This window comes from Indicator indicator, chromosome 13 (genome assembly GCF_027791375.1).
Source record: "Indicator indicator isolate 239-I01 chromosome 13, UM_Iind_1.1, whole genome shotgun sequence".
NCBI classification, from domain to species: domain Eukaryota; kingdom Metazoa; phylum Chordata; class Aves; order Piciformes; family Indicatoridae; genus Indicator; species Indicator indicator.
In genome coordinates, this window is record NC_072022.1 from 16,872,562 (window position 1) to 16,899,436 (window position 26,875).

At 50.4% G+C, this 26,875-nt stretch overlaps 1 protein-coding gene across 1 annotated transcript; it reads left to right on the forward strand.

The window, feature by feature from the left end:
- Window positions 1-513: 513 nt before the first annotated feature.
- Window positions 514-26,875, forward strand: SLCO2A1 (solute carrier organic anion transporter family member 2A1). The gene is made up of 14 exons (XM_054386064.1): window positions 514-603; window positions 12,047-12,184; window positions 14,137-14,299; window positions 16,432-16,647; window positions 17,953-18,051; window positions 19,665-19,798; window positions 21,917-21,998; window positions 22,874-23,038; window positions 23,575-23,764; window positions 25,445-25,604; window positions 25,955-26,124; window positions 26,276-26,340; window positions 26,489-26,609; window positions 26,755-26,875. Exons 1-14 carry the CDS (start codon window positions 514-516, stop codon window positions 26,873-26,875), a joined length of 1,914 nt encoding a protein of 637 aa, XP_054242039.1.

Genomic DNA, 26,875 nt, shown 5'->3' on the forward strand with positions numbered 1-26,875 from the left:
CCAAATGTGCCTCCCCTTCGTCTCTCCCTTTTCACGGGGACTTCAATTAAACCTCAGTACCTGTCCCGGCAGGGAGGCTGTGCTGCCGATCCCACTGTGCAGCCGCATCCTGCAGCCTCGGACAGGAGCAAGGCAAAGGGTGCTGCGGCAGGAGCGAGCGGAGGGTGTGCGTCGCAGGTGTGACAAACTTCGTCTCACCGCGGTGGTCCCCATCCCCCCGAGCAGCCGGGGCTCGGCCAGCCCTCGCTCCCACCTGCCCCTTGCGCCGCAGGCGTTCTCTTCCTGTGGCTTTAAAGTTCCCTCGGCGCACGGAGCAGAAGAGGGAGGAGAAAGAGTTTCATCATCGCTCCCGACAGCAGACATAAAAACTTCGCGCTCAGGCTGCCTGCCGCACTCACGGGCTTGGAGGGCTTTCGGCGCCGACTGTGTGGGCTGCCAGCGACGGGACCGGCCGAGAGGCGAGGGAGCCCGCCTGCAGCCCAGCTATTTGGGGCTCCCTAGGAAGCCCTCACGATGGGAGTCCACCCCGAAGCCGGCAAATCCCCAGTCGACGTTCCAAAAAGATCTGGCACTTGCTCTCGGAGTATCTTCTGCAACATCAAGGTAAGAAGCAGTGCCCCGCAGGGATGTGCCAGTCCCGCGGCAGGGAAGGAGGAGGGATGCTCGTGTGGAGAGGGGCCCCAGCTCATCCCATGGGTATCCACATCCCCAGGACACGCCGCCAGTGAAAGGAGAGCTGTTTGCTGAGATGCAGCGTTTGAAAGGCAGCTCCTTGGGCAGTCCAGGGCGACGCTGCTGAGGTCTGCCTTACTCGGAGCACAGGAAGAGCTGGCGGGCTCGGCGGGTTTCGTAGCAGCATCCTCCACCCTGCGTGGGTACTATGCCCTGTGAAAGGGGCATAGGCAGCTCTCCGTGGGCTGCGGAGCTTACCCATGGCATCCGGTACACGGTGTGCTCCTGTTTAGGGAATGATTAACCACATCCTGGTGCGAAAAGAAAACACTGCCCTGCTCTAAAATACGAGGTGAGGAAGGGGCATTTTGAGTGGCAGAATCAAAATCTCATCAGGTTCAAGTGGTATTTCTGGTGTTGGTTGCCTGTAGTTATTCACCTGCCCCTGTTAGCAAGGCAAGATCTGTCATCCCAAATCTGGTCCCTGCCTAAGCATCAGCATTCTGAGCTTGTTGGCTGCAGGAGACACCCCCAGCCATGCTTGTACACCATCCCTTGCCCTGTCGTGCTTGGATGGGCACCAAGGCTGCTGCACGTGCTGACTCTCATCCTCAGGACATCTGCCTGCCTTTGCCAGGATTTCCCTTGGGAAAAGGCAGTGGGGCAGGGGTGGAATTTTGTGCCTCAGTTGGCAGCCAGGAGCAATTTTAGGGAACAATGTCTCTCATCAACAGCTGCCTATGGGCAGAGCAGCTCTAAGTATGTGAGAGGGGCCACCAGCTGGCCAGACCCCCTCGTGCTGGTGCTGTGCCTGGGGCTGAGGTGTGATCTCCCACTAGTGTTACTGACTGTGAGCATGTGCTTGCTGGGAGGAAGTGTTTCTCAGCACTTCCCAGATAAGTGTGTTTCCAGGAGTGTGCAGTCATGGGCAGGGCATCGTGCTCCAGCATGGATTTGGGCTTTGTTTGCCACCCATCTTTCCTCATCTTGAATGAAGGATGGCACTGCCTGCCATTGTTTGGCTTGTGCTTGCTTGGGGTTGGTTTCTGGGCAGAAAAGGTTTCATCAAATTGTGGGGCTCTAATAGCTCTGTTGGCGTGCTGTGGGGATGCTGCCAGGATGTCATGGAGCTGTTCCCAATAGGCTGCTCTTCCTCCTGGGGCTTGCAGAGCTGGAAGCATCATTGCAGATGATGTCTTCTAGTTCAACATCCCTGAAGGCCTCCACTGCCCAGGCTGGGCTGTTCCAGGAGGAAACTTAATGGCTCTTTTTGGCTGTGAGCACCAGGAGGAAAATTACCCTAAGATTACTTTAGGTAATTTAAAGCTGCTTCTGGGATATTCTGATATACCCCCAGAGAGAAATGGTGACCTGACCCCTCCTCTGCTGGAGGTGCAGAAGGTGGCCCTAACCCCACTCCAGCATGCTCCAGTAATGACTGGAGGTGCTCTGGGTGAGTAACATCACCCAAAACTAGAGTTCTTCTAGTTCACACACTTCCCTAGCAGTACATGCAGCTCCATTCAGCTGCACGTTTGCAAAATTATCCTGAAATTGAAAAGAAATGTTGCCAAACTCAACGGCTTTTTCAGGATTTAAAGCATTAGGGTTAAAAAAAACCAGCCCCAACAGATGTTAATTTTTTTCTACATCCCATAAGTAGCCACAGGACACACAGGCTGTGTGTGCCACATGAGTCGGACTGGGTGCTCAGCATCCTGTCACTCCGCGTTACTTGGTCAGGGACTGTGTCCAAGGATCTCCCCAGGGGCACTTGGCTGATGGGCAGATGACATGGGGTGTCACTTTGCTGGTGGCAGGAGCTCTGGCTGTGCCAGGAGGTGGCTGGCTGCTCACACTTGTCAGCTCCAGCTTGAGGCACCCAGCGTGTAGTGCCAGCTGGAGGGCTCAAGGCTTCATTTCAAAATGAGCAAGGATCTTGGAGCTCCCCAGGAAAGCCACAGGAAACAGCTTCAGGTTGCCCCAGGGGAGCTTCAGGTTGGACATCAGAAAGGGGTCTTAAATATTTGAACAGGGTCCCCAGCGAGGGGGCTGAATCCCCACACCTGGAAGTGTTTCAAAGAGGCAGAGATGTGGTGCTGAAGGACCTGGCTTGGTACCAGCCTTGGTACAGTTAGAGAATGGTTGGACTTGATAATCTAAAAGGTCTTTTTCAACTGAAGCAATGCTGTGGTTCTATTATAAGATTCTGTCCATCACTGAGCCTGTCCTGGGAGATAATGGTGATTTTGGAGGGAGAGGTGGTGCTGCAGCGCACAGTGTGGCAACTGTGTGGGACCACATGCAGAGTGATCCTAGGAGCAGGAGATGCCACCAGAGTCCCCCACCTCCTGCCTGCCCTGGCTGGTGTAAATGGAGCTGCACTAAGAGAAAAGCAGCACCTTTGCTTTAAAAACTCAACAGGGTTTTACTAAGTCAAGGGGAACCAGCCCTCGATTTAGCACAGCCCAAACACTGGCACCATGCAAGTGGGTCAAGGAACAGCTTGAGCTCTATCAAAACATGCTTGTTGGCATCAGTTGGATGATGTTGTACCATCTGGAATGGCAGGGAGTCAGGACACACATCCCTTGCTGAAAATGTAATGACGCCCCTTCCCGACTTGTTCACTCCTGCACTGTGAGGTTTATGTTAAAATAGATAAAACCCCCAAAACCCAAACCAAAGCAACCCTGCAAGGTAGATTTACTTGTCAGCCCTCTCAGCTCTCCAGAAGTAGTTGAAAACCGGTGTCATGACTAAATTTCCAGGTTTGGGGAGTTCTTCTGTTGTGAATGGGTCATCAGAGAGCAAGGTGTCCAGTAAGCATCCCAGCTTACACGGCTTTAGAGCTGATGTTTGTACAAGAAGCCAAGGGTGATGTAAATAACGTGCCTTCACCCAGCACCTGACTGTGTGGAAAGCTGTTGGCATCTTCCTACACAGGCAGAGGGACTGTACAGGGGTTTAGAATCATAGAATCACAGAATTGTTTCAGTGGGGAAAGACCTTCAAGATCATTGAGTACAACCATTCTTTAACTCTACCAAGGCTGGTGCTAAACCATGTCCCTCAGCGCTACACCTCTCTGACTTTTGAACACCTCCAGGGATGGGGATTCATTCACCTCCCTAGGGAGCCTCTTCCAGTGTTTGAGAACCCTTTCAGGGAAGAAGTTTCTTCTAAAGTCCAACCTAGTGGAGAAATTCTTCCCCATGAAGGTGGTAAGGCACTGGAACAGCTTGTCCAGAGAAGTTGTGGAGGCTCCAACCCTGGAAATGTTCAAAGCTAGGTGGACTGGAGCTTTGAGCAACATAGTCTAGTAGGAGGTGTGTTTGCTCATGGAACTAGATGGTCTTTAAAGTCCCTTCCAACCCAAACCAGTCTATGATTCTAAACCTCCCCTGGTGCAATTTGCAACCATTTAAATTAATGAAGCACAGCATCCTCCTATAAACAATGGCAGTTTCTGATGAGGAAAGTATCTCCAATGCTTCTTGTAGCAGGCTCCAAATCTTTATCATGAAGCTCCCATTTAATCCCTAGAGTTTGCATGCCAGCATCATTTTCAGAGTGCACTTTGCAGGCCTATGACCAAAAGTAATGAATTATTTTTCTGTGTAAACTGCTTTGCTCCTCCCTATTCCTCATGATGGGGACCACCACCACCCCTCTGCACTGGTTCATCACTCATCAGTTGCTGCTGATGCTCAAAGGTGAGGAAGCATGATGGTGCTGGGGATGAGCATGGGAGAGGCAAAGGTCCCTTTGGAAAGCAGTAGTTCTCATGCTTCAGTGGGATGGGAGCTTTGTGGATTGATGGGAGAGAGGCACTGCTGGGGCTGCAAGAGTCCTGGTGCAGGAGCAGGTGTTCAGGAAGGCAATGTCCCATAGATGCAGCCCCTAGCTCCTGTCCATGATTGGACACAACAGGCATTTACAGCTGATCTCTGCACCTACAGGAACAGGGTTGGTGACAGACAGCTCCTTGCTGCTGCTGTGGAAGTTACTCCCTGTTGTACATGGGTATTAATGACTGTAGCTAGTGCTGCAGTCACACTGAATGACAGCAAGGCTCTGTCCATACCTCATCTATGCATTGTCTGCACCTTGTCTCTCAGCTGAAATAAACCTGTCCTCATGCTTAGATTTTTGAGTGCCCTCTCAGATGTGGCAGGGTTGCTTCAACCCATTTAGACCCTGGCTGTTGTCTTGAATGACCTTGAAGAGAGACATCAGAATGTAAAAGGCCTTTGATTTTGGTGGGTTGGGATGTTGCTGCTGAAAAAACCCACAAGAAGCCTAAATATCTCTGTAATCCCACAGTGGTGGTGAAGATAAGTGGTGACAAGCAAGGACAGTCCCCTGCTTTGAAGCAGAGCATCCAGGGTTGTAACCATTGGCACTGGGATCTTGGAGGGTTGCAGCTGTGCTCCATGGCAAATGTGGGATGAAGCCAGCTTTCAAGTGGATGTCAGCTGCTGGTGGCACTGGGCACACCGAGGACCACACACACCTAAAGGAGCAAAACAGATTTGAAAGATGGAGAGGTGGATGGCTAGTCTTTTTGATACCCATGCATGGTCCCAGACCCCACTGATGTCCCCCAGGCCAGAGTCCTAGGTGTTATCTCCAATCATCATGACCGTGCTCATCTTCCAGACATCCACTGAAAAAAGGTCACTTCAGAGGTATTCTGTATTTGCAGTGCCTCAGATGTTTTGGCTTCATCACCTTTATCGTCTCTTTCTTGCTTTCATGCTATTTTAATTGATAGCAAATTGCTTGCTCAGGGTCCCCAGAGGCATGACAAAGAGGAGAGCTTTGTAAATACTTTGTCAGTTAGCTGAGTTGGACTGGTTTCAGCTGGAAGCCAGTCAGTCAGAGAGTGCTGGGGAGCAACATGAAATGGTTGAGAGTGCAGGCAGGGAGAGGCTTTCACCCTGTGGACCACCTGGTGTGGAAAACGAAGGAGGAGGATAACAGAGAGTTATTGTCACTTATGCCAGCTGGAGGGAGTTCAGAAGGAGATCTTCCTTACTGGCAGATTGAAACTGGGTGCTCTGTTGGGGCAGGGAGATGAATGGTGTGGAAGAGTGTGGGAGAGGAGATGGCAGGGTCAGGAGACTGTGAGCTCTCAGAGTGTGATAAAGCAACCAAGGGTGAAGCTGTTCGGGGCTTGCAGGGTGCAATGGCCAGGAGCAGGGAGCTCTCCCCGCCCTGGGAAAGCTGAATGCCTTCTGCAGAATAAATACCTTGAGGTCTGAGGTCCCCAAAGCATCAGGGCAAGTTTTTTGTCCCTTCCTATAAAGGGACTAAACAAATTTGCTGAGAGCAGTGTATTTCAGAAGCCTGGAGAGGTGATAGTTGTGTTTTCACATCCTGGTGGAAAAGATTACGAATTGCTTTATTTAGCTGTTAGCAAAAATAGGAGATTCATCAAGTCCTTGGTCTGAAGACAGCATGGCTGTAGCTTTGGAGAGAGAAGAAGCAAGAGGGGAAAGTCATTATCAACTGGAGCCATTGGTTTAAGCCAGAAAATCAAAGGATATTGCAATAGTGCACAAGCAGAGATGGCGAGATGCATGAGCGCTTGTAGCAAAGAAGCAAGCAGGGTCCTTAGGACAAATGGAGTGAGGGACTTGTTGTGACTGGGCCTTCCAGCATTTGTGGTGATGGTGCTGCCATCAGAATGCACCTGACACTGTGTTAATGTCTGGGTTTGGTGGGGTCAGCTTTCAAAAGGGAAGACCCACTCAGCTTTCACCAGTAACACCAGCAGCAGGATAAAGAAAAAGATGGGGAAAGCCAGATGGTAAAAGGGGTTGGAAGGTTTAGTGGGATCAAGGTCTAGGAGACATGAAACAAGGTAATTTTATGAGGGGTGAGGTGGTTCAGTGCCCAAACACAATTAAGGAGTGGTCAGCATAGATAAGATTATCACAATCAAAATGGGAGAGGAGTGTTGCTGATAGGGAGCACGAGGCACGGCCAGAGCTGCGGGAGGGGTGTTTACATATCCCTGTGGGTCAGGCAAAACGAAACCAAGCGGAAGCTACCTTCAAGGAAATCATGACTGGATCCTGACCCACTATAAAGAGAAGAAACCTTGTCGACTCTGGAACAGATTGCCCAGGGAGGCTGTGGATGCCTCCTCCCTGGAGGTGTTCAAGACCAGGTTGGATGAGGCCTTGAGCAACCTGGGCTAGTGGAAAGGTGTCCCTGCCCATGACAAGGTGGTTGGAACTAGGTGGACTTTAAGGCTCCTTCCAACCTAAATTATTCTATGAATCTATTAACATGCCTCCTCGGAAGGAGATTTAGGTTGGGATTGACTGAATAGCTGCCATCTCCCTGCTTTGAATCTGAGAAGCATTGTCCAGACCATGGAGGTACCAGCCTTGTCTCTTCCCTGCAGTACAGTGACAAAGGACATGATCTAGCAGCAGATTTGGTTGTACCAGATAATGGTTGTACCTGACAAGCAAGAAGGTCTTTTCCAGCCTAAATGATTCCATGGTTTGATGATTCTAGGTTTCTCTTGCTTATGAAAAAGGAATGCCCTGTGAGGTGCCAGTCCCCGGGCCCTGGGGCAGGCTGGAGGGGAGCAGCAGGTCTGTGAGGGACCTTCCCGCAGGCATTTGCTTCCCTTTTATTTAAAAGTGCTTCTTGGAAAGCACTCAAGCGTCTTGTGTAAACAGAGTGGAGCCAGGATCGCCCAGCGCTCTGGAGGAAGTGTGGGGATGGGTGATTAGGCTGGGATTTGGGCGAGGGGGGGTGTGGGTGCCTGTGGGTGCATGCTGGTGGCCTGTCTGCAATGCTCCCTGGCTGCCACCCACGACTGCTGCTTGCCTGCAGCTCCAAAAATACATCAGGCTCTGATGGGAGCATCTGCTCCGGAGGGTCAGCACTTTGCATTCATGGGAGTGTCCCTGACTCCACAACCTCCCACCATGCCTTTGCCCTCTGGGATGTGGTGTTGGCTTGGTGTCAGCAAAACCTCCCTTCAACTGAGCTTGACTTTTCTTTAAAACCTCCTTCTTTGTCAAGTGTTATGGAAGATGGTGGCAGCAGTGTTGTCCCCTCCTGGGGTTGCTCACTGGGTGCTTGGGGCCCATGCAGCACAGCTGGTGTTCTCTGTAGCAACCAGGTCACTGCTGGTTTCTATGGACCAGCAGGTTGTGGGTGCTCAGCATGAACATGTGGGGCTAGGGTTGCATGGGGAGAAGGACAGGGATGGGAGAATCCTGTGAGGACCCGCAAGAGGGCATGGGAGAGTGATGCCCTTCATTTCCACCAGTCTCAGAGGTCTGCTTTTCCTAGTCAGAGTGTCTCAGCCAGTGCTGAGGGCAGGCAGTGCATGGAAGGAAGGGAAAGGAAGCTTCTCTCCCAGTCATTTGCACTCAGAGGCTTAGAGGTTTGAGCCATCATTATTGTAACTAGAATTGTGTCTGCTGAATGTAAGGGAAGACTTAAATCAGAGTCATCTCTCAGTCAAAGCGTGTCTGAAAAAGCTCAGCCCTAGCTGCTCAAGTCCTACAGCAAAGGCTGATTTGCTTTGCTCCAGTTGTGGTGGGTGGCAACTTCTTCCCAAGCAAAATCCAGAAATCTCCTCTGCCCTTCCCCTCCCTCCCTCCAGGCTCTGCATCCGAAGGCTAAGGCTGCTGAGGACTCAGGGCCCCTGAGCATCCCTCCTGTCTTTCCTGTTGTCCTTGCTCGCAAGAGCTGGATCAGAAGAGCTCTTGGGCAGGGACGAAGCAGCCACCCCCCATAGTCTTTCCCCTGTTGGTGCTCTCCAGCTGCACTTCTCTCATCTTAGTTTCCCTCACAGCTGGGAGCCCCAACCTGCTCCCAGGCCTCTCAGGAGCCACAGCCCTGTTCTGTCCATCCCAAAGTTATCACCAGTGCATAAACTCATCGGGGATATCTTCTGCCAGCTCTGCTGTTTCCTGTTTGCCCTCCCTGACCACAGCCTGTCTCCCTCAGCTCCTGCCCTCCATCATCTCATGAAGCACAGTCAGTACTGGTTGCCCATGGTCCTGTTAATATTCTACCTTCCTTTCTCCTGCCAGCGCCAGCATCCTGAAGAGTCAGGCTGCCTCTCCTCCTTATCTTCTCTCCCCACCAGCATCCTCTGTCCCCTCAAGACTTCTCATCTCCCCATCTGCCCTGGGATTAAGCTGACATTTGCTGTGCTAAATTCAGCCTCAGTGATCCACCCTCTTCCCTCCCCATTGGTAAACAGCTTTGCTTCTCCAGCTAACGCCTTGCACCGGGAGAGGTCTTCCTCCAGCTGCTCTGCATCTCAGGCGCTCGCAGTCCTCCGCTGTTTAGCCACAACTTCCTTATCCAAATGACTTCAATCGGGTCTGGCCAGAGCTGCGGGAACAAAAACGTTCTTTGGCAACAAGATCCCTCCTCCATTTCTCATCCTTGCAGGAGTCACCTCTCTGCTCCAGCCCAGCTGGAGTGTGATCCCAGACCAGGGCTGGGGAAGGTGAAGGTGGTGGATCCAGCCGTCACCTGCAGGACCATGTGCTGGGATGAATTTTTGAACTCAGGAGTTGATAGCTGGGGGTTGTAGAGGTCATTCTGCTTCAAGGGTTTACTTCCAGATGTTTCACTTCCACATTTTCCCTGTCTGGGAAGGTTTCCCATGTTATATCCCACATCACTGCTCTGTGGCTTTTTGTTGGGGCAAAGTCCCAGCCTGGGACTTTGTCCTCTCCTGCATGGTTACTGCTGTGGCAGATGCCTGCCTGATGCTGACTGTCTTCTGCCACCCCTTCAAGTTGTATCTAGGGAGCTGATGATGGCAGCTGTCCCTGTGACCTTTCTGGTGTTTTTGGTGTTTCCCTTTGTCCTACTTTCCTGTGGTCTCCAGGTTGTTCTCAGCCTGCCCTCACATGGCCAGGATTCTATTTTTTCCTTCTTCTTCATCTCCATTCTCTTCTTTCCTACTCTCTGTCAGCACACTTGGATACTCAGCTATGTCTCTGTCAGCACACTTGGATACTCAGCTATGTCTTCTGGCTGGTGCTATCCATCCTTTCCGGAGAATCTTCCCAGGCTTCCTGTCCATCTGCTACCTAAATTCTTTTGCAGTTTCTCTGAGAAGCATTCATATTACAGGTTGTGAGAAGTCATGCCAGAGGAGAACATGTGCCCTCCTCTGCTCCCCCAAAAACCACTCCACCCACCTATGGCATTTGCATCCTCTGTGCCAAGTGGACAATTTTATTCCTTTTTCTGGTTTGTGGTTTGTTGTGTTTTTTTTTTTAAACCCCAAAATGGATCAGGACTTGCAGGTGCTGTCACCATTTCAAATAGCTCCTAATACCAAGTCTTGCTTCTCTCTTGGCCAAGGGCATAAGGAATTTGTCAGCCCTCCAGTAACTTTGATCCCTCATTCATCATCTTGTGCTTCCCGCCGTTATCTTTGTGGGACACTCTTCCGGTATTTGGCAAATATTTGATTTCCTGTGAATTCAAATAAAAAGGCCTTTTCTATCTTTCTTTCTTTCTTTATTTTTTTTTTTAAAGTTATTTTAAAATACTTCTGGCACCAGGTGGATGCACTCCATTCCAAGAAAAATAAAGGAAAACTGCTGTGACTAAATATAGATCAAAAAGATGCTTGTGAGCTGCCTCTTGCATCCTCAGCTGAAGTTGCTTTCCTCTCCCTGGCCACCCGGGATTTTCTGGCCGTGCTTCTGCTCTGCCCTATGAACTCTCTGTATTCCCTCCTCTACTCCAGGCAAGATCTGCCTCCCTTCAGCTTGGTTCCTGGCTTGGCTCACAGTCTCACTCAAGGGAAAGATGCCCTTCTTAGAATACTACAGAAGTCTTCCCATAGTGAAACCAGACTGTGGTTTGAGACCTTTTTGCTTTCTACAGCTCCCTGAAAAGAGGTTGGAGCCAGGTGGGTGTTGGTCTCTTCTCCCTAGTATCAAGTGATAGAATGAGAGGAAATGGCCTCAAGTTGCACCAGGGGAGGTTTAGGTTGAATATTAGGCAAAAAAAAATTCCCTGTGAGAGCGGTCAGGCGTTGGAACAGGCTAACCCGGGAGGTGTTCAAGAAATATGTGGACATGGCACTTTGGGACATGGTTTAATGGTCACAGTGGTGCTGGGTTGATGGCTGGACCCAATGATCTTAGAGGTCTTTTTCAACCTAAATGATTCTTCATCCTTTCCCTCTGGGGCTTTTAAAGCCTGTTTTCAGCTTCTTGATGCAGGTGCTGTTAAGTGGCTTTACACCTGAGTGAATCCACAGGATGAACTGGAAATACTGGATGTCAGGTAGTGCAAACCAGCACATCTCCCTTTCAGCTGCGGCACGGGAGCTTCAGAGTTGGCTCAAACATGGTCTCCCTCTTTTAGCACCAGACTTGGTAGAGTTAGGTAATGATTGGAATCACTTTCAAAATAAAGAAGGTTACAAAGCAACGAAATTTTCAAAGTAAAGAAATTTCTTCTTAAGTTCAAGTGAAACCTTCTGTGTTATAGTTTGTACCCATCGCCCTTTGTCCTATCACTGGACACCACTGAAAAGAGCCCAGACCCATCCTCATGACCTCCACTTTTTAGTTATTGCTCATCCCTGAGAAGATTCCCTCTCAGGCTGCTCTTCTTCATGCTAAACAGCTCCAGGTCTCTCAGCCTTTTCCTCATAAGGCAGAAGTTCTATTCCCTTAATCATCCTTGTAGCCCTTCATTGGGCATTGGGGCTACTCTATCCAGTAGTTCCCTGTCTCTCTTGAACTGGGAAGCCAAGAACTGGACACAATACTCCAGATGTGGTCTCACCAGGGCAGAGTAGAGGCAGGTGAGAACCTCCCTTGACCTGTTGGCCACACTCTTAATGCATCCCAGAATACTGTTGGCCTTCTTGGTCGTGAGGGTGCATTGCTGGCTCACGGGCAACTTGTTTTGGTCTTTTCCAACCTAAATGATTCTGTGACTCTCAGGAGCATGCACTGAGTCCACACAAAGTCAAGCCTGTCTCGTTTATCATTGTACAGCTCCCAGCACAACAGGTCCTCGGGTTGGAAGGTTGCTCTTGAGGACGTTACAGGAGTTGCCACAGCGCAAATTGCACTGAATATTAACAGGGGTAGAGCACAGAGAAGATAAAACCAGAGCTCTTTATCCTGCATCACTCATTTTGCAAAGCTGAGTTAATCAAGGACCCAGGGCTGAGCCCTTCAGTAGATCTGTGGCATGTCAGAGGTGCAGCCATGCTGGCCAGGTTAAGTCCATGTGTGTATGACTCTCGCATCCCTTGCCAGAGACGTGGTCACAAGCAGTTACACATCAGCAGGGTGCTGCTGGGTACTAACTGATGACGATGACATTTTTTTTCTCCCCTCAGGTGTTTGTGCTGTGCCATGGACTCCTCCAGCTCTCCCAGCTCCTCTACAGTGCCAACTTCAAGAGCAGCCTCACCACCATTGAGAAGCGCTTTGGGCTCTCCAGTCTCTCTTCAGGTTTTATCTCCAGCTTGCATGAGGTAACTGGGTGAGAAGCTTGAGTGTGAGCCCTGAGGGGTGGCCAGAACACAGTGGGGACTTTTCCAGAATAAGTTCTCAGGGTTGTTCCTATCCAGTGCTTCCTCTGCCACACCTGCATGTGCTAAATGAAGCAGCTGTTGCTGTGCACTTGGACAGCTCTGCACACTTCTGCTGTATCACATGCTGGAAGGTGGGACATAGGTTTGTGTGGTGAAGCCATGGCCTTGGAGGGCAGCAGCAGAAAGCAGGCTGCTTGAGAGGAGACCGCTCCACCCTGAGCCGCCATGCATCTCCAGCAGAGGCATGTCTGGGTGGAAGGAAACATCCATGTGATTCTTCGCTGTTGATCACAGTTCTTGCCTATGTTTTCATTAGCTTTTGGAATGACCCTGGCCTGAGTCATTCCAACTTTTCTCTAAAAGGAGACTGACCAGCAGAATCTCCAGTATCTACACCTTTTCTCCAGTGCTCCCAGCTGCTGCTGCTGCTCCTCTGGCAAAAGACTGTCTGTCACTGGCATATTGCTGAGCTGGCTGAGGATTTTCTCACAAATACTTTCTAAACACTTACTCCCCTGCAATAAATGTTCTGGTTCACATTTTCATGGATCATTAAATTCCTGGTAGCTATTCAAGGCCATCTAGGAAGAAACCTGCTGGCAGAGACTTTCTTTGGATGGCACAGACAAAGTAGTGCTTGGTGGCAGCTGGTCTTCTCACATGGAATCCTCCACCAAGAGACTATGCACCAGGAGTACTCCTGGGTTCCTGGGGAACCTGTGGGCTTAGAAAAACCCCTGGTTGAAAGCCTATAGAGACCAGTGAAGGACTTTCCATTCATTATGGCTAGGTCCAAACCATGCAAAGAAAGAGACCTGGTACTGACAGCTGTGTCATTGGTAATGATGAAGTGCCATAACCAAGCCCTGCTTAGTATCTCAAGGCTCTAACCCATGTCCTCCTTGTCCACTAGAGAGCTTGTATTTAGGAGAATGAACACTTAGAGAAGAAACATCAAAACAAACATAGAATCATTTCAGTTGGAAAAGACCTTTAAGATTAGCAGACCCAACCACTACCCAAAGCTTGTCCCTCAGCACCACATCATGTAGAGCAATCTGTTGCTGCAGGAACATAAAGGGAAAAAGGATAGAATAGGACATGTGTCACACTGGCAAAGAGCAGCCTGCAGACAGCAGATACATCTTTCTTTCTCTGCTTTGTGACAGAAATTTCTGTTCTTCACTTCAGCTCTGTGTGAGCTGCCCTGCTTGTCCAAGACCATGGTCTTTTCACATTGATGGCTGCAGCAATTCCAAGAGCAAAACCCACAAAGAGATAAAGGAGGGAGCCCATGCAAAGATAAATACAAAGTATCCCTAGCCATGCATGTGCATGCTGAGGTTAAAATCATGTCTAGTTTGTCCCATGTACTGGTAGTTTCATGGTCTTCATCCATCTTTCAGAGCAAGCTTCATCTTTTCACATCTTTGTAGTGATCCAATCTCTAGCTGCAGATGTCCAGAGTCAGGAAACCTCCCATGAGCTGAATTTTGTAGCTAGGCTCATGTCAGCAATGAGAATGGAGGCAATAAGTTTCATTTCTTGCTGTGGTTGGGGGAATTAGTTTATGTCACATCCTGTGGGATACAGGGCAGGTGTGGGTGCTGAGAAAAGCCCCAGCCACATCACAGGGAAGTTGTGAAGCTGTCCATGCCAACAAGGGATGAGCACATGTGACAGCAGCCAAGGAGTGTTGGCTTTTGGTGAGAAGGCAGCAGTGACTTGCTGTGAATGTGCCGATGAAGAGCTGTCCTCTCCTGCTCTTGTCAGACACCACCTGATAAGAGAGCTCTCCACCCACCCAGACCCAGTCATGGGGATCCAGTTACAGCCTTGACTGTGTCTACGACATTGCTAAGGTTCTCCCTCTTTCACTGTGCCCTTTCCAGATTGGCAACGTGGTCCTCATCATCTTCGTCAGCTACTTCGGCAGCCGCGTTCACCGCCCTCGGGTGATCGGTGTGGGAGGGCTGCTGCTGGCACTGGGAGCGTTCCTGGTCACCCTGCCCCACTTCCTGTCTGACCCCTACGAATACACCGTGCTGAGCACTGGTAAGTGCCTCCACCCTCACTGCCAGCAGCTGGCCCACCACAAGTCCGTCACCGGTTGCTCTGGGCTGAGTTAGGACTCCAGCCATAGAGAGGGGTTGTATGCAGTGCACACACAATTCAAACTGACATCTGGAGGGAAAAGTCCAAGGCAGAGGTTTGCTGGTTTAAGCCTGACTTCAGTGCAGATTGTACAACCCTCGCCAAATGCAGTAGTTACGTGCGGGATCTCTTCTGCCTCTTCTGGCCATGTCATTCCATCCACAGTTTCAGGTGCTGTGGTCATGGTAAAGGACCTAAATTCCCCAGAGATGCTCCTGAAGGCCTCCCTGAAAGAAGGTTGGAGCCAGGTGGGTGCTGACCTCTTTTCCCTAGTAACAAGCGACAGGATGAGAGGAAATGGCCTCAAGTTGCACCAGGGGAGGTTTAGGTTCGATATTAGAAGGAACTTCACTGAAATGGTTCTCAACCACTGGAACAGGCTGCCCAGGGAGGTGGTTGAATCCCTGTCCCTGGAGGTGTTTCAAAGAGGCAGAGATGTGGTGCTAACATCCATGGTTTAGCACCAGACTTGGTAGAGTTAGACACTGGTTGGACTCAATGTTCTTTGAAGTATTTTCCAACTGAAAAGATTCTGTGATTCTGTTCTATGATTCTGTAAGGTAGCAGTCTGTGTTTCAAGTTCAGCAGGCAGGATGTTCTCTCCAGGCTGCCAAAACCCCTCTCCCTCCCAACAGTGCCAAAGGAGCTTGCTGTAGCTCTGAGAGAACCACACAGAGAAGCTGTGGAGGCTCCAGCCCTGGTAGCATTTAAAGCCAGGGCTTGAGAAACATTGTCTTTACTGAAGCCACAGAGGTATTGCAGCATGAGAAGAGAGGTGGTCCCCTTGTTGCTGAGCAGTATGTGGGTGACCAACCAGAGTTAAGTTCTGCTCTAGCCAGTTCTGCTGTTCTAGCCAGTATGCCTTATAATCCATGCTAAGGAGGGCTACTGGTTTAGCTGGACAAGCTTTGAGAAGAAGCCAGTGTGTATGACAGCTCCAGCTTCCCTGCAGAGTGCAATACACAGAAGAGCCTGCAGCATGTGCCACAAGGCTGGCTTCAGTCTTCCCAGAGTGACTTCAGCTCCTGAAACCTGGAGATGCCAATGAGCCTTAGCTTCCTTGGGGATTCCCACCTCTGGAACCCAAGTCACCTCAACCCTGTACCAAGTTTCTCCTCCTACCTGTTCCACCAAGGGGAATGACAGCATTGCCAGCCAGGGAAAGCTTTCCACCTCTGATTAGAAGGTGCTATCTCCTGGGAAGGCTTTGAAGAGCTGCATTCTGTCTAGCCTGATCCTCTGAGCTCATGGAGCCTTAGCTGTGCCAGGGAACTGCTGTCTGTCCTTGGGCAAGTTGCTCCATTTATCACAGAATCATAGAATCATTTTGATTGGAAGAGACCTTCAAGATCATCAAGTCCAACCATTCTCTAACTCTGCCAAGGCTGGTGCTAAACCATGTCCCTCAGCACCACATCTCCACATCTCTGAAACACCTCCAGGGATGGGGATTCAACCACCTTTCTGGGGAACGTGTTCCTGTGTTTGAGAACCACTTCAGTGAAGAAATTTCTTCTTCAGCTAGGTCCTGAGTTTTGCTGCAGCTCCACAAGACCTAGTATTGGGTACCACAGATTGCTCTTCAGTACCTTCATTTTGCATGAAACCCAGGGTTTTTTGGTCCGTGATTTTTCTGCTGGCTTTGACAACACCTGTCTGAATTCTGTTAGTTGTCTGGGTCCAAGGTTGTGCAGCTTTGATGGAAAGCTTTTTGTCCTCTAATGACAGCTGAAATGCAACTGTCTGGAGCCAGGCTGCAGAGCTGAGCCTTTGTTGGAGAAAATAATTTGCTTCCACTTTCTCTACTCAGGCTGTCTTTAAAAGTTTGGTTGCTTGCTATGCTGACCTCAGAATAACACCCCAAAGGAAGGGAAAGTTGATGAGAACTACTAAACAAAACGAGTGATCCATCCAAAATCCACCAGTGTGTGCTGACTCAGCAAATGTGGGAGACTTCCTGTGTTTACAGATTTAGTGCAAGAGGAGGCAGGGGACTTGCTCAGCATTCTAATGCTCATTCTTCTCCCTTTCAGGTAACAAAAGCCAGATTCAGGTTGAACTCTGCTATGCAGAGAATAAGTTTATGTGCTCAAACACCACCCAGGATCCCCAGAAGGAGGCCAGCAGCATATGGGCAATGATGGTCATCGCCCAGCTGCTGGCTGGAATCGGGACGGTTCCCATCCAGCCCTTTGGGATATCCTATGTAGATGACTTTGCAGAAGTGAACAATTCCCCACTGTATGTTGGTAAGTGGACCATTGTTGTATATTGCTGGAAAAACAAGCTTTTAAAATAGGTGCACAGCTGAGCCATTGCAGCAAGACCAGGTGCCTTCATACCCAGCATGCCTCCAAAGCTCCAAACCAGCAAAACACACAGAAATGGTCAACACAGCTGAAGCAGACTCCTTTTAAATCACAGACTCACAGCATCACAGATGGGTTTAGGCTGGAAGGGACCTTTTAAAGGTCATCCAGTTCAATCCTTCTGCAGTGAGCAGGGACATCTGCAATGAGATCAGGTTGCTCAGAGCCCAGGCCAGCCTGACATGGAATGTTTCCAGGCAGGGGGCTTCTATCGCCTCTCTGGGCAACCTGGGTCAGTGTTTCACCACCCTTCACATAAACAGTTTCTACTTTGCCCTGACTCAGGTGCAGGACCTTGCATTTGGCTTTGTTGAACACCATGAGGTCCAATTTTGATCGATGGCTTGAGTCTTTCACCAATGCTGTATTGGAGCCATGTATCTGTCAACATTGGGGGATAGTTCAGGGCAGATTTTGTGTTAAAAAATGCTGAAGTTCTCTGTGGGGAGAGGCATCAGCTGGAGACACTGTTCTGTCCCAGACAAAACCACAGCATTGGGCACACAATGGTTTTGGCATGAGAACACGGAGTCATTGCTGGTTTTGCAGTAAGTCCCTGCAAAATCAAGGCGGTTTGGTCTGTGGGGGATCCTGACATGTTATGCTGGAGCCCTTGAGACAAGCAATGGATGCATTGCAGTGCAAAGAGGAGGAAACCTGAACCCTTTCATTCCAAAGAATTCAAAAGGAAACATTTTGACCTCACAGATTAGGTCAGTTCAGGTGAACCGAGGGCGACCTGCTGGCCTTTTTGCTTTTGGCATCTTTCACTGACTCTGAACTTGCACCAAATGGTTCCTTAGCCTCCTGTAGGAGATTAAGGTCTCTGCCACCTGCAGGAGCCCAGAATGCCTCCTCTGTGGTTCCAGCCTTAATGACAGTGAGGCATAGGTATTCACAGTGTAGCTGACAACTTCAAGCACATTGGCAAAGATTTGATTGCAGCAGAGCAGAGGGACTTCTGCAGGCAGCTGCCTGCCCTCCTCCTAATCCTGTTATAATACACACCATGTTCAGTATCTGAGCAATGGGAATCTTCTCAGCATCTGCCACTTGATAAGAGATGGCTTCCTTCCTCTGCATGTTGGAGCAGTGTTCCTGCCTCAGGTAGGAAGCCAGAACCCGTGTCTGGATTGAAACTGCTGTTCCCTGCTCACACTGGCTCTCTCTGCTCCCTTTTCCCAGCCATCCTCTTTGCCATCGCTGTGTTTGGCCCTTCTTTTGGATACTTGCTGGGATCTGTGGTGCTGAGGCTCTTTGTGGATATTGGAAGAGTTGACACTAGTAAGTATTTCTCAAGTAACTATAGTCCTCCTAAAAGCCTTTTCTGAGTCAGAAGGTCACTCAGAGATAACTGATGGCAGAATCTGTGACTCACACCATTTATCTGGAAAGATCTGACCTAGGATAGTACCTCCAGCACACTTCTTGACTCCATCTCCCCATGAGGATGGCCCTGGAGCCACCACTGAAGCAGAGCCCTGTGATAGGAAGATTTCAGTGTCTTACTTGTGGTGCTGCACCACTAGTGAGTGGTCATTCCTGAGGTTTGCCAACTGCCACCATGCTGAGGATGTATCATACATCATGGTGGTGGAAAGGAGCAGGGACATCTGAAGCATCCAGGGATGGAGAAAACAATCACAGGGCAAACCTCTGGGTGCACAAGAATGATCAAGTCTACTTTTCCTCCTCCCCCACCATCCTTCACCAGCATCTGTAGAGAGAGGGACCAAGCCACCACCACTGCAGGGCTTATTTTCCTGATCTGTGGTGTGTACTTATTATTTCTGGTAACTTAATCACTAAAGAATTCTCCCCAGCCCCGTCATGAATGTGGCTCTTCCTGTGTTTCCTTAGAGAGATCAGAGCTTGCCTGACATTCTTGTCTGCTGCCTGATAAGGATGATAAATGAACCTGGGGCAGGAAATGGCAAAAGGCCTTGGCTCACTCCCTGCCATGGAGGCAGAGGGCTTCAGCAGCCTCTGCCCAGTTTCTCTGTGGTGATGTCCAAGCTCTGGAGTGGTGTGGTCCTGTTTGGGGAAGCAGGGTGATTGTTTCAGTGGGGTGTGGGCTCCTCTCCTGATGCACCCTGGCACAGGGCTCCCACTCCACGGCTGCTGCTTGTTCCTTTCCCGGCTGCAAGATCCCAGCAGCAGGGAGACGCAGTCCCCATGCCAAGCCAAGCAATCTGTCAAAGTCCCGTGAGCATCAGTTGGCCCAGCCAAAGGATGTCTGAGCTGGAGACAGAGAGGCTCTCACCTTCTCCTCCTTTTTCCGGAGAAGGCGCCTGGAGTTTTGTCCGCTCGGAAACCAGGCTCATTAGCAGAGCTCTTCTGCCGGCACGCGTCCCTCCCTTGGGCTCTGCCAGCAGAGAGGGACCCAGCCTGGAACAATGGGAGAGCAGCTTCTGCCAGGAAAGTGCCTGTGCCCTTTCCCAGTCCCTATCTCTGCTCGGCATCCCTGGCAAGCAGCACAGTCCAAACCCACTGTACGCCCCAGGCAGAGGAGGATGGAGTCAGGCCTCCGTAATCATGGCCGTGCTGGCTGGCTGAGCAGGGAAGGGTTGAACCTGTGCCATCAGCATACTTCCATGCTGACTAAGTCCATCCTACTGTGATCTGGGAGGCTTGGCCTGTTTTTTTGTGGGGAGTGGCAGCGCAGGATCCTCACCAGGAGAGAGGAGGTCAAACACAACCAGGGCTGGTCTTGCTACCAACTTTGGTGAGAGCTCCCACCTCCATCCATTTGCTCTTCCGTGGCAGTGGAGGGACCTTTGGACTGTGCCCACGTGAACCCTTTGTGCTCCATTGGCCCATATTTGCATGGGCATTTGCCCCTTTCACCTTAGACATGCAAGAGCAGAACTCTTATGGTGGATCCTTGTGTCTTGCAGCTACAGTGACCCTGACACCAAGGGACCAGCAGTGGATTGGAGCCTGGTGGCTGGGACTGCTGATCTCCTCAGGTTGCTTGGTGCTCACATCCATTCCTTATTTCTTTTTCCCTCGTTACCTGCTGAAAGGAGAGGTGAGAACTTATCTCTGGGGGGCCAGAACATCTAGGTGCCAGGGCTGCACTCAAGGAGGGAATATCTGTCCGCAGAGTAGAGGGGGGAGAAGGAGGAAGGGAGCCCAGCAACTTGTGAGAAGTTGCAACCACATTTAAGAAAGGTGCCTCTAACGTGTGTAGGAACAAACCCTTTGCTTCTTCACCATTAGCTGGAAAGCCAGAACCTCCACAGCTCAGCAGACCAAAATCAGATCTCATGTCCTTCCTCCTCACTGCACTGACAGCATCTGTTGGGAAGGGTTTAGGTAGACTTGTGTCTTCTCTGGGCCAGGGCAACGGTTGGGTGGCTTCTGGGGGTTCTTGCATGCACTCCTCCTTGGTAGGGGTCTGTCCACTCAGCTTTCCTGGGGTGTCTGACCTGGTTCTGCTGGTGATGGCTGTATCTTATCTCCCCACTGCAACATCCTCTGACACCAGCAGCATCATCAGATGTGGACAAGAGGGCACAGGTGAACCTCATGAGGTTCAACAAGGCCAAGTACAAGGTCCTTCACCTGAGTCGGGATAGTCCTCACTATGAATACAGACTGGAGGATGATGTGATAGAGACCAGCCCTGTGGAAAAGGACTTGGGGTACTGGTGGGCAAAAAGCTGGACATGAGCCAGGAATGTTCACTTGTATCCCAGAAGGCAAATTGCAACCTGAGCTGCATCAAAAGCAGTGTGGCCAGCAGGCAGAGAGAGGCAATTCTGCCCTTTGGCTCTGCTCTGGTGAGACCTCACCTGGAGTACTCTGTCCAGTTCTGGGCCCCCCAGCACACCTGGAAGAATGTGGACCTGCTGGAGCAGGTCCAGGGTAGGGCCACAAAGATGATCAGAGAGCTGGACACCTCCCCTCTGGGGACAGGCTGCTAGAGTTGCTGCCTGCTGCTGGCAGCACAAACAGGAATGGGGAAAGAAGCTAACTAGTAAGAGGGATTTTTTTCTTTTCCTCCTGCCCTATTTGTTCAGCCTAGAGAAGAGAAAGCCTCTGGGGAGACCTTATAGTGGCTTTTCAGTACCTGAAGGGGGCCTGCAAGAAAGCTGGGGAAGGACTTTTTACAAGGGCTTGCAGTGATAGGGTGAGGGCAATGGTTTGACACTAGCGCAGGGTAGACTTAGAGTGGGCATTAGGAAGAAGTTCTTTATTATGAGGGGAGGGAGGTAAGATACTGCAACAGATTAAAAACTAGGAGAAGGTTTAATTTCAACATTTTAGTTTCAAAAATAGTTTTGTTTTCTTTTGAAATTGATCTTAGTTCTTTGAAGGACAAAATCAAATGCAAAGCATTTCACTATCCTAGCTAGAGGGTTTGTTAGACTTGAGCTGACCTGTCTCCCAGCTTCACTGTCAGACTTTTTGCAGAAATAAAAGAGAGAAGTCTTGTCAGGGTTCAGGGAAGCGAAGCTTGCTGAGCTCTTAACCCCTCCCTGAGCAGGACAAGCTTTTGTATCACAGCTCTGCTTGAGGGCTGTAGCAATTTTTGAGGTAATTCACAGAATCACAGAACCATTGAATGGTGGGGATTGGACAGAGCCTCGTTGAGTCCAACCCCACTGCCAGAGCAGTATCACCCAGTCAATCACACGTGCAGGCAGGTTTGGAATGCCTCCAGAGAAGGAGACTTCACAACCTTTTTGGGCAGCCTGCTCCAATACTCTGCCACCCCCAATGGGAAGATTTTTTTTCCTTATGTTTACACAGAACCTCCTGGGTTCTAGTTTGTGTCCATTGCCCCTTGTCCTGCCACTGGACACCACCAAGAAGAGTCTGACTCTGTCTTCCTGACAGTTATCCTTTAGCTATTGATCAGCATGAATGAGATCCTCCCTCAGGCTTCTCTTCTCCAGGCTAAACAGCCCCAGGTCTCTCAGACTTTCCCCATAAGGCAGATGTTCTGGTCTCCTCAGCATTACAGTGGCTCTCTGCTGGACTCTCTCCAGTAGTCCTTTGTCCTTCTTGAACTGGAGAGTCCAGTTCCTCTAAAAGGCAGGGGTCAAACACATCTGAGACAGACTATGCTCCTACTCAGATGGTGCCTACCGTATATAGATGTTCCCCACTCACTGCAGGCTGCTCTTTTTTACCTCCTCAGGATCCAAACATGGAGGCTGGCATGCTCAGGAAGATGGAGAAGGAGATGGCTGAAGAAATCTCGCTGATGGAGTTTATAAAAAGTAAAGGGTTGGCACTTATAGGTGATGGTGATGAGGGGCACTGGGCCATGCTGGGTGGATGGAGACCACCATGACAGAATTTCAAGCTGGTAGTGCTTGTTGAGATCCTTTGAGTTTGTTCACCTCATTTTGTGGAGCTGCCTGGGCCAGCCCAGGAAACTATCTTCCCTAAAGACCATGGGAAGGTAGAATCATATTTTGGTTGGGAAAGACCTTTGAGATTGAGTGCAACCATTATCTAAGATGGACACATTCTCCCTCCTGCTATAAGACAGCAACGTTGACGTGCCTGAATTGTCCCTCAAAATGGATTTGAGGATCTGAGATGGCACAAGCATGCTGGGAAATGCAGCTGGGTGGTCTAACCCATAGCTCCAAGAGAGGGCATGGGGCTGCAGGCACCACCAGCTGCTGCTCTGAGAAGGTGACTGCACTGCAGCTTGCACTGGTTTATGTGTAGCTGAAGTGAGCTTGGACAGGGATGTCACTGATAAGAGAGAATAATTTAGTAACTTTTTTTAGGTCCATGATGAATTCTTACCAGCTAAAGCTCTTCCCCCCTTACCTCTCCATCCATCACAGTCATAGCCTGGAGCTATCAGCTCTTTCTTCTTGGTCTCACTGGACTTTGATGAACAATGCCAGATCCCTGTGGCACTCTGCTAGAAGGGAAAAGCAAATCAGGGACCAGCTAAACAGAGCTGCCAGCTGCTGGGCCACATTAGGATGTCTTCCCTTCTATTTCCCCACAGCCTTAGACATCCCTGATGTGAGCTCCCCAGGAACAGTCTAGGGGTGGAGTTTTTTCTGCAGTAAGAGTTGTTAACATGAGGATCACATGGCTGAAATACATTTTTCTTTCTGCTTCCTTGTAGGATTCCCAAAGATCTTCCTCAGGCTGCTCCTCAACCCCCTCTTCATCCTCCTGGTTCTGGCTCAGTGCAGCTTCTCCTCAGTCATTGCAGGTCTGGCCACCTTCCTTAACAAGTTCCTGGAGAAACAGTATGGAGCCTCCTCCTCCTATGCCAACTTTCTCATAGGTGAGCACAAATGGGCAGCAGCAGCCATGGGGTGAAAAGTACTCATCAGCAGGGAGCTACCTGCCCACATTCCCTGGGCTTTTTAAAACCTGCAGGAGGAAGTAATTGAAAACACATTTTCAGATGAAACCTAGGGATTACCTCAAAATGGTTGATGACTTTCCTGACCTGAAACGCCTGCAAAAGGCCAGGATCTCTTGCAGCCTCTCAGAGACTGTCTGCATTTGCTTGTTTGCTCTCGTGGGCCAGTAACCACTCTTGAAAACATGCAGCCCCACCAAATGGGCAATGCTTAAAGATGGAGCAAGAGCAAGTGATTACACATCAAGCTTCATCTTGCATCTGTAAGCCAGACTCCCAAGGCTAAGCTTTCTCATGGGTACCAACAGCCTTGGGTTTGGTTTGTCTCGGATAACGGTAGAATCTGTAAGTTCCTTCACCACCACTAGGTTCACAAAGCCACTACCACCACCCTCTGGCAACAGAGAGGTGCTTGGCAGGTAGGGCCTCCACTTAATGCCCTAATTTCACTCCAGGAGCTGTGAACCTGCCTGCAGCAGCACTCGGGATGCTTTTAGGAGGAATCATCATGAAACGTTTTGCCTTCTCCCTCCGGGCCATCCCCCGCTTTGCTGTGGTGGTGCTCGTTTTCTCCATCCTTATCTGCCTGCCCATTTTCTTCATGGGCTGCTCCACAGGGCACATCAATGGGATCTACCCTCCCAGGTAATGCAGATGTTTGAGTTGTTTCCAACTTCTTGTCCCTCCAGCTCTTGACCTATATATCTATGGGGTGGGATACATGCAGGTGGAGGGAAAGAGGCAGTAGATATCACCCCACCACTGCTTGCTCTTTGATCCCACTGCCTGGAGGAGCTCTAGGCATTATACAGCACAGAAAGCTTGAGAGAACATTCACTCCTGGCTTTCTGTACCAAAGACACATGGTGTACTTTTCATGCTGGATTTCCAGAGGCAAATCAGTAGTATTAGTACCCATGTCCACATCAGCTCCACACATGGGCACCTCCTGTGCTCCTGTTGTTCCAGGTGGGCATCACCTTTCTCCTCACCTAGGTGGAAACTTTTGGCTCTTATATTCTCTTTTTAAGACAAAAATGACATTTAGAGTCCACCCCAGGCTTGCTGTCAAGTGCACTGTGCTCATTTCCCAGTGCACAGCCATGGAGGGGCTTTCACAGATGTTTTTCCTTTGCCCAGCAATAATCATCCTGTTCCCAGGGTGCAGAGGGGAGGGGTGAGGGCCAGAGCAGTCCATGCTCTTCTGCTACTTAAAAGCCACTTGAATAACCAAGACCACTCTGCAAATGGACAGCTGTTTAGATTTTCTCTGAGCTCCACCCAGCATGCACTATGAATTTGGGAGCGTGTGGAAGTCTACTGAGGCACTGGCAGCTCAAGCTTTGCTTTTCTTCAACTGCCAGGAGATTCCTCAGCTCAAGATCAGGTGCTGCATTTTGGGAGGCACCTTGGTGTGCAACTCTTGCTGCAGTGTCAGGTTGACTGCCTGTGTTAGTATCTCTGGGACACAGCAGAGTTGATGGGCTTTGCTGATGTAGCTAGGAGCTGCTGAGGGACTTGAATGGAAAAGGAGGCTGTTGCCTTATATTATTTTGGGAACCTGCCCACATGCAATGGCAGCAGTGCAGAATTGCCTTTTGCCTGCATTCCTAGGTAGCTGTAGGCTGTGTGGATGGGTGAGCACGAGCTCTCCCCCAGCCCACCAGGCTCAAAGGCAAGTGCCCAGTGCCAGCTTCCTGCAGGAGACTGAGCAACCCCAGCCCACCAGGCTCAAAGGCAAGTGCCCAGTGCCAGCTTCCTGCAGGAGATGGATCAGGCCCAGCCCACCATGCCCAAGAACAGCTCCCTGATGCCATCTTCCCATAGGAGATGAACTGTGCCACTCCAGCAGATGAGCTCCCTTAGGTAGCAAGGCAAGACAAGACAGATAATTTGTTTGTACTCCTGACTTCACGCTGTCGTCAGCCTTGTTTGGAAACAAGCCCACTTCCAGTTTCTGCCTGAATGATGCTTCCAGCTGGGGCTGTTTGTACATCTGTTCCTGTAATTCTGGATGGAGCTCAGATACGTTTCTCCAGGCATTTGGCTGATTAGTTTTCAGCAGGGGGTGGGGGGGTGGGAGTGTGAAGTAAGTGTGTGAGTACTTGCTTGCAGACATAATTACTGCTAAGTTCTCTGTACACTTGCAGAGGTACCTGCAGGGGATCAGGGTCTGGCACAAGGCCAGCCTGCTGCTGGCAGCACAAACAGGAACAGGGAGAGAGTATAACTAGTAAGAGGGATTTTTTTTTTTGATTCCTCCTGCCCTATTTGCTGATTTTGGTTTTTTTAAATTTTTTTTTTTCCTCCTACTTTTTTTGGCAGCACATTGAGTTCCCAGCAGCAGGTTAGGATGCCGAGTGGGTGCCACTGCTCTGAGCACATCTTTCACCCAGTGTGTGGAGAAAACAACGTGGAGTACATCTCCCCCTGCTTTGCTGGCTGCACAAACAGCACTGCTAATTCCTCCACTCCCAAACAAGTGGTGAGTACAGCAAGTGGTTTGCAAAGCAGAGGGCACCTGGCTTGCTGGCAATGGTGGAGGCTGCAGCAATGCTGCAGGAACTAGATGAATGCAACACCTTGGCTGAGCCTTTTGGATGTGGAGAGGTCTACCAGGGATGCTGAAGTCCTGAGAAAGTGTGATGGAGAATTGCTGAAATGCCCTGGGAATATGCTGGCAGAAAGGGGGAGGGCAGCACATACCATAGCTGTGCTTTACAACTGGAGCTGACACTCACTGCTTGCAAAGAGCTGCAGCCTGATGCCTCGCTAAAAACCCTGCTCTTGGCTTTCAGAGTTTTGACATTTGTTTTTTCCACACATTTCCAACAGATCTACAAAAACTGTTCCTTGATCCCTGCTGGGAACAGGCTGGCCTCTGCCAAGACAGGTTCCTGTCCACTCAGCTGCTCCCACATGCTCCTTCCTGCCATATTCCTCATCTCCTTTGCTGCCCTGGTAGCCTGCTTGTCCCACAACCCCCTCTACATGATGGTTTTACGGTGAGCAACAGGAAGGAGGGAGTGGCAAGGCCCTGAGGGAAGCATGATGTGATGGGTTCCCTGTGCTGGGATCAAGGAACCAGGCCAAGATGCTTGGCCAAATAGAGAGCTGTCACAGCAGCTCTGACCTCCCATGGCCTCTCCTCTGCAGGGTGGTGAACCAGGACGAGAAGTCGTTTGCCATCGGCGTTCAGTTCTTACTAATGAGGCTGCTGGGTGAGTGTCCATCTCCTCATGAGTCTGGGGGAAGGCAGCAGGGTGCTCAGAGGCTTGCTTGAGCCCCAAGAGGCATTGAACCCCCTTGGGGCTAGCAGGCAAAGCAGGGCAGAGCTGGCAGCCTGACTCCTTCCTCTCCTCCCCAAAGCATGGCTGCCGGCTCCGGCCATGTTTGGTGCCCTCATCGACTCCTCCTGCATCTACTGGCAGAAGCAATGCACCCAGCGCCGCTTCTGTGCCTACTACAACAACGACTTCCTCCGCAACAGGTACCCTGCCACGTGTCCCCCTGCCAGGCGTCCCCCTGGCTCCTTCCCCAGCAGGGATGACCACAGGCACGGTCCCCAGCTCAACCTGGGGCTGGCTGAAGATGCCACCTCCAGACATGGCATCTCCTTGCTCTTCTCTCAACAGATACCTGGGACTGCAGGTGGGCTACAAGGTGGTGGGCACCATCCTCCTCGTCCTCATCAGCTGGAAGGTGAAGAGGAGCAAGGAGTACAATGTGCAGGAGAAGGCAGCAGGGCTGGTGTAG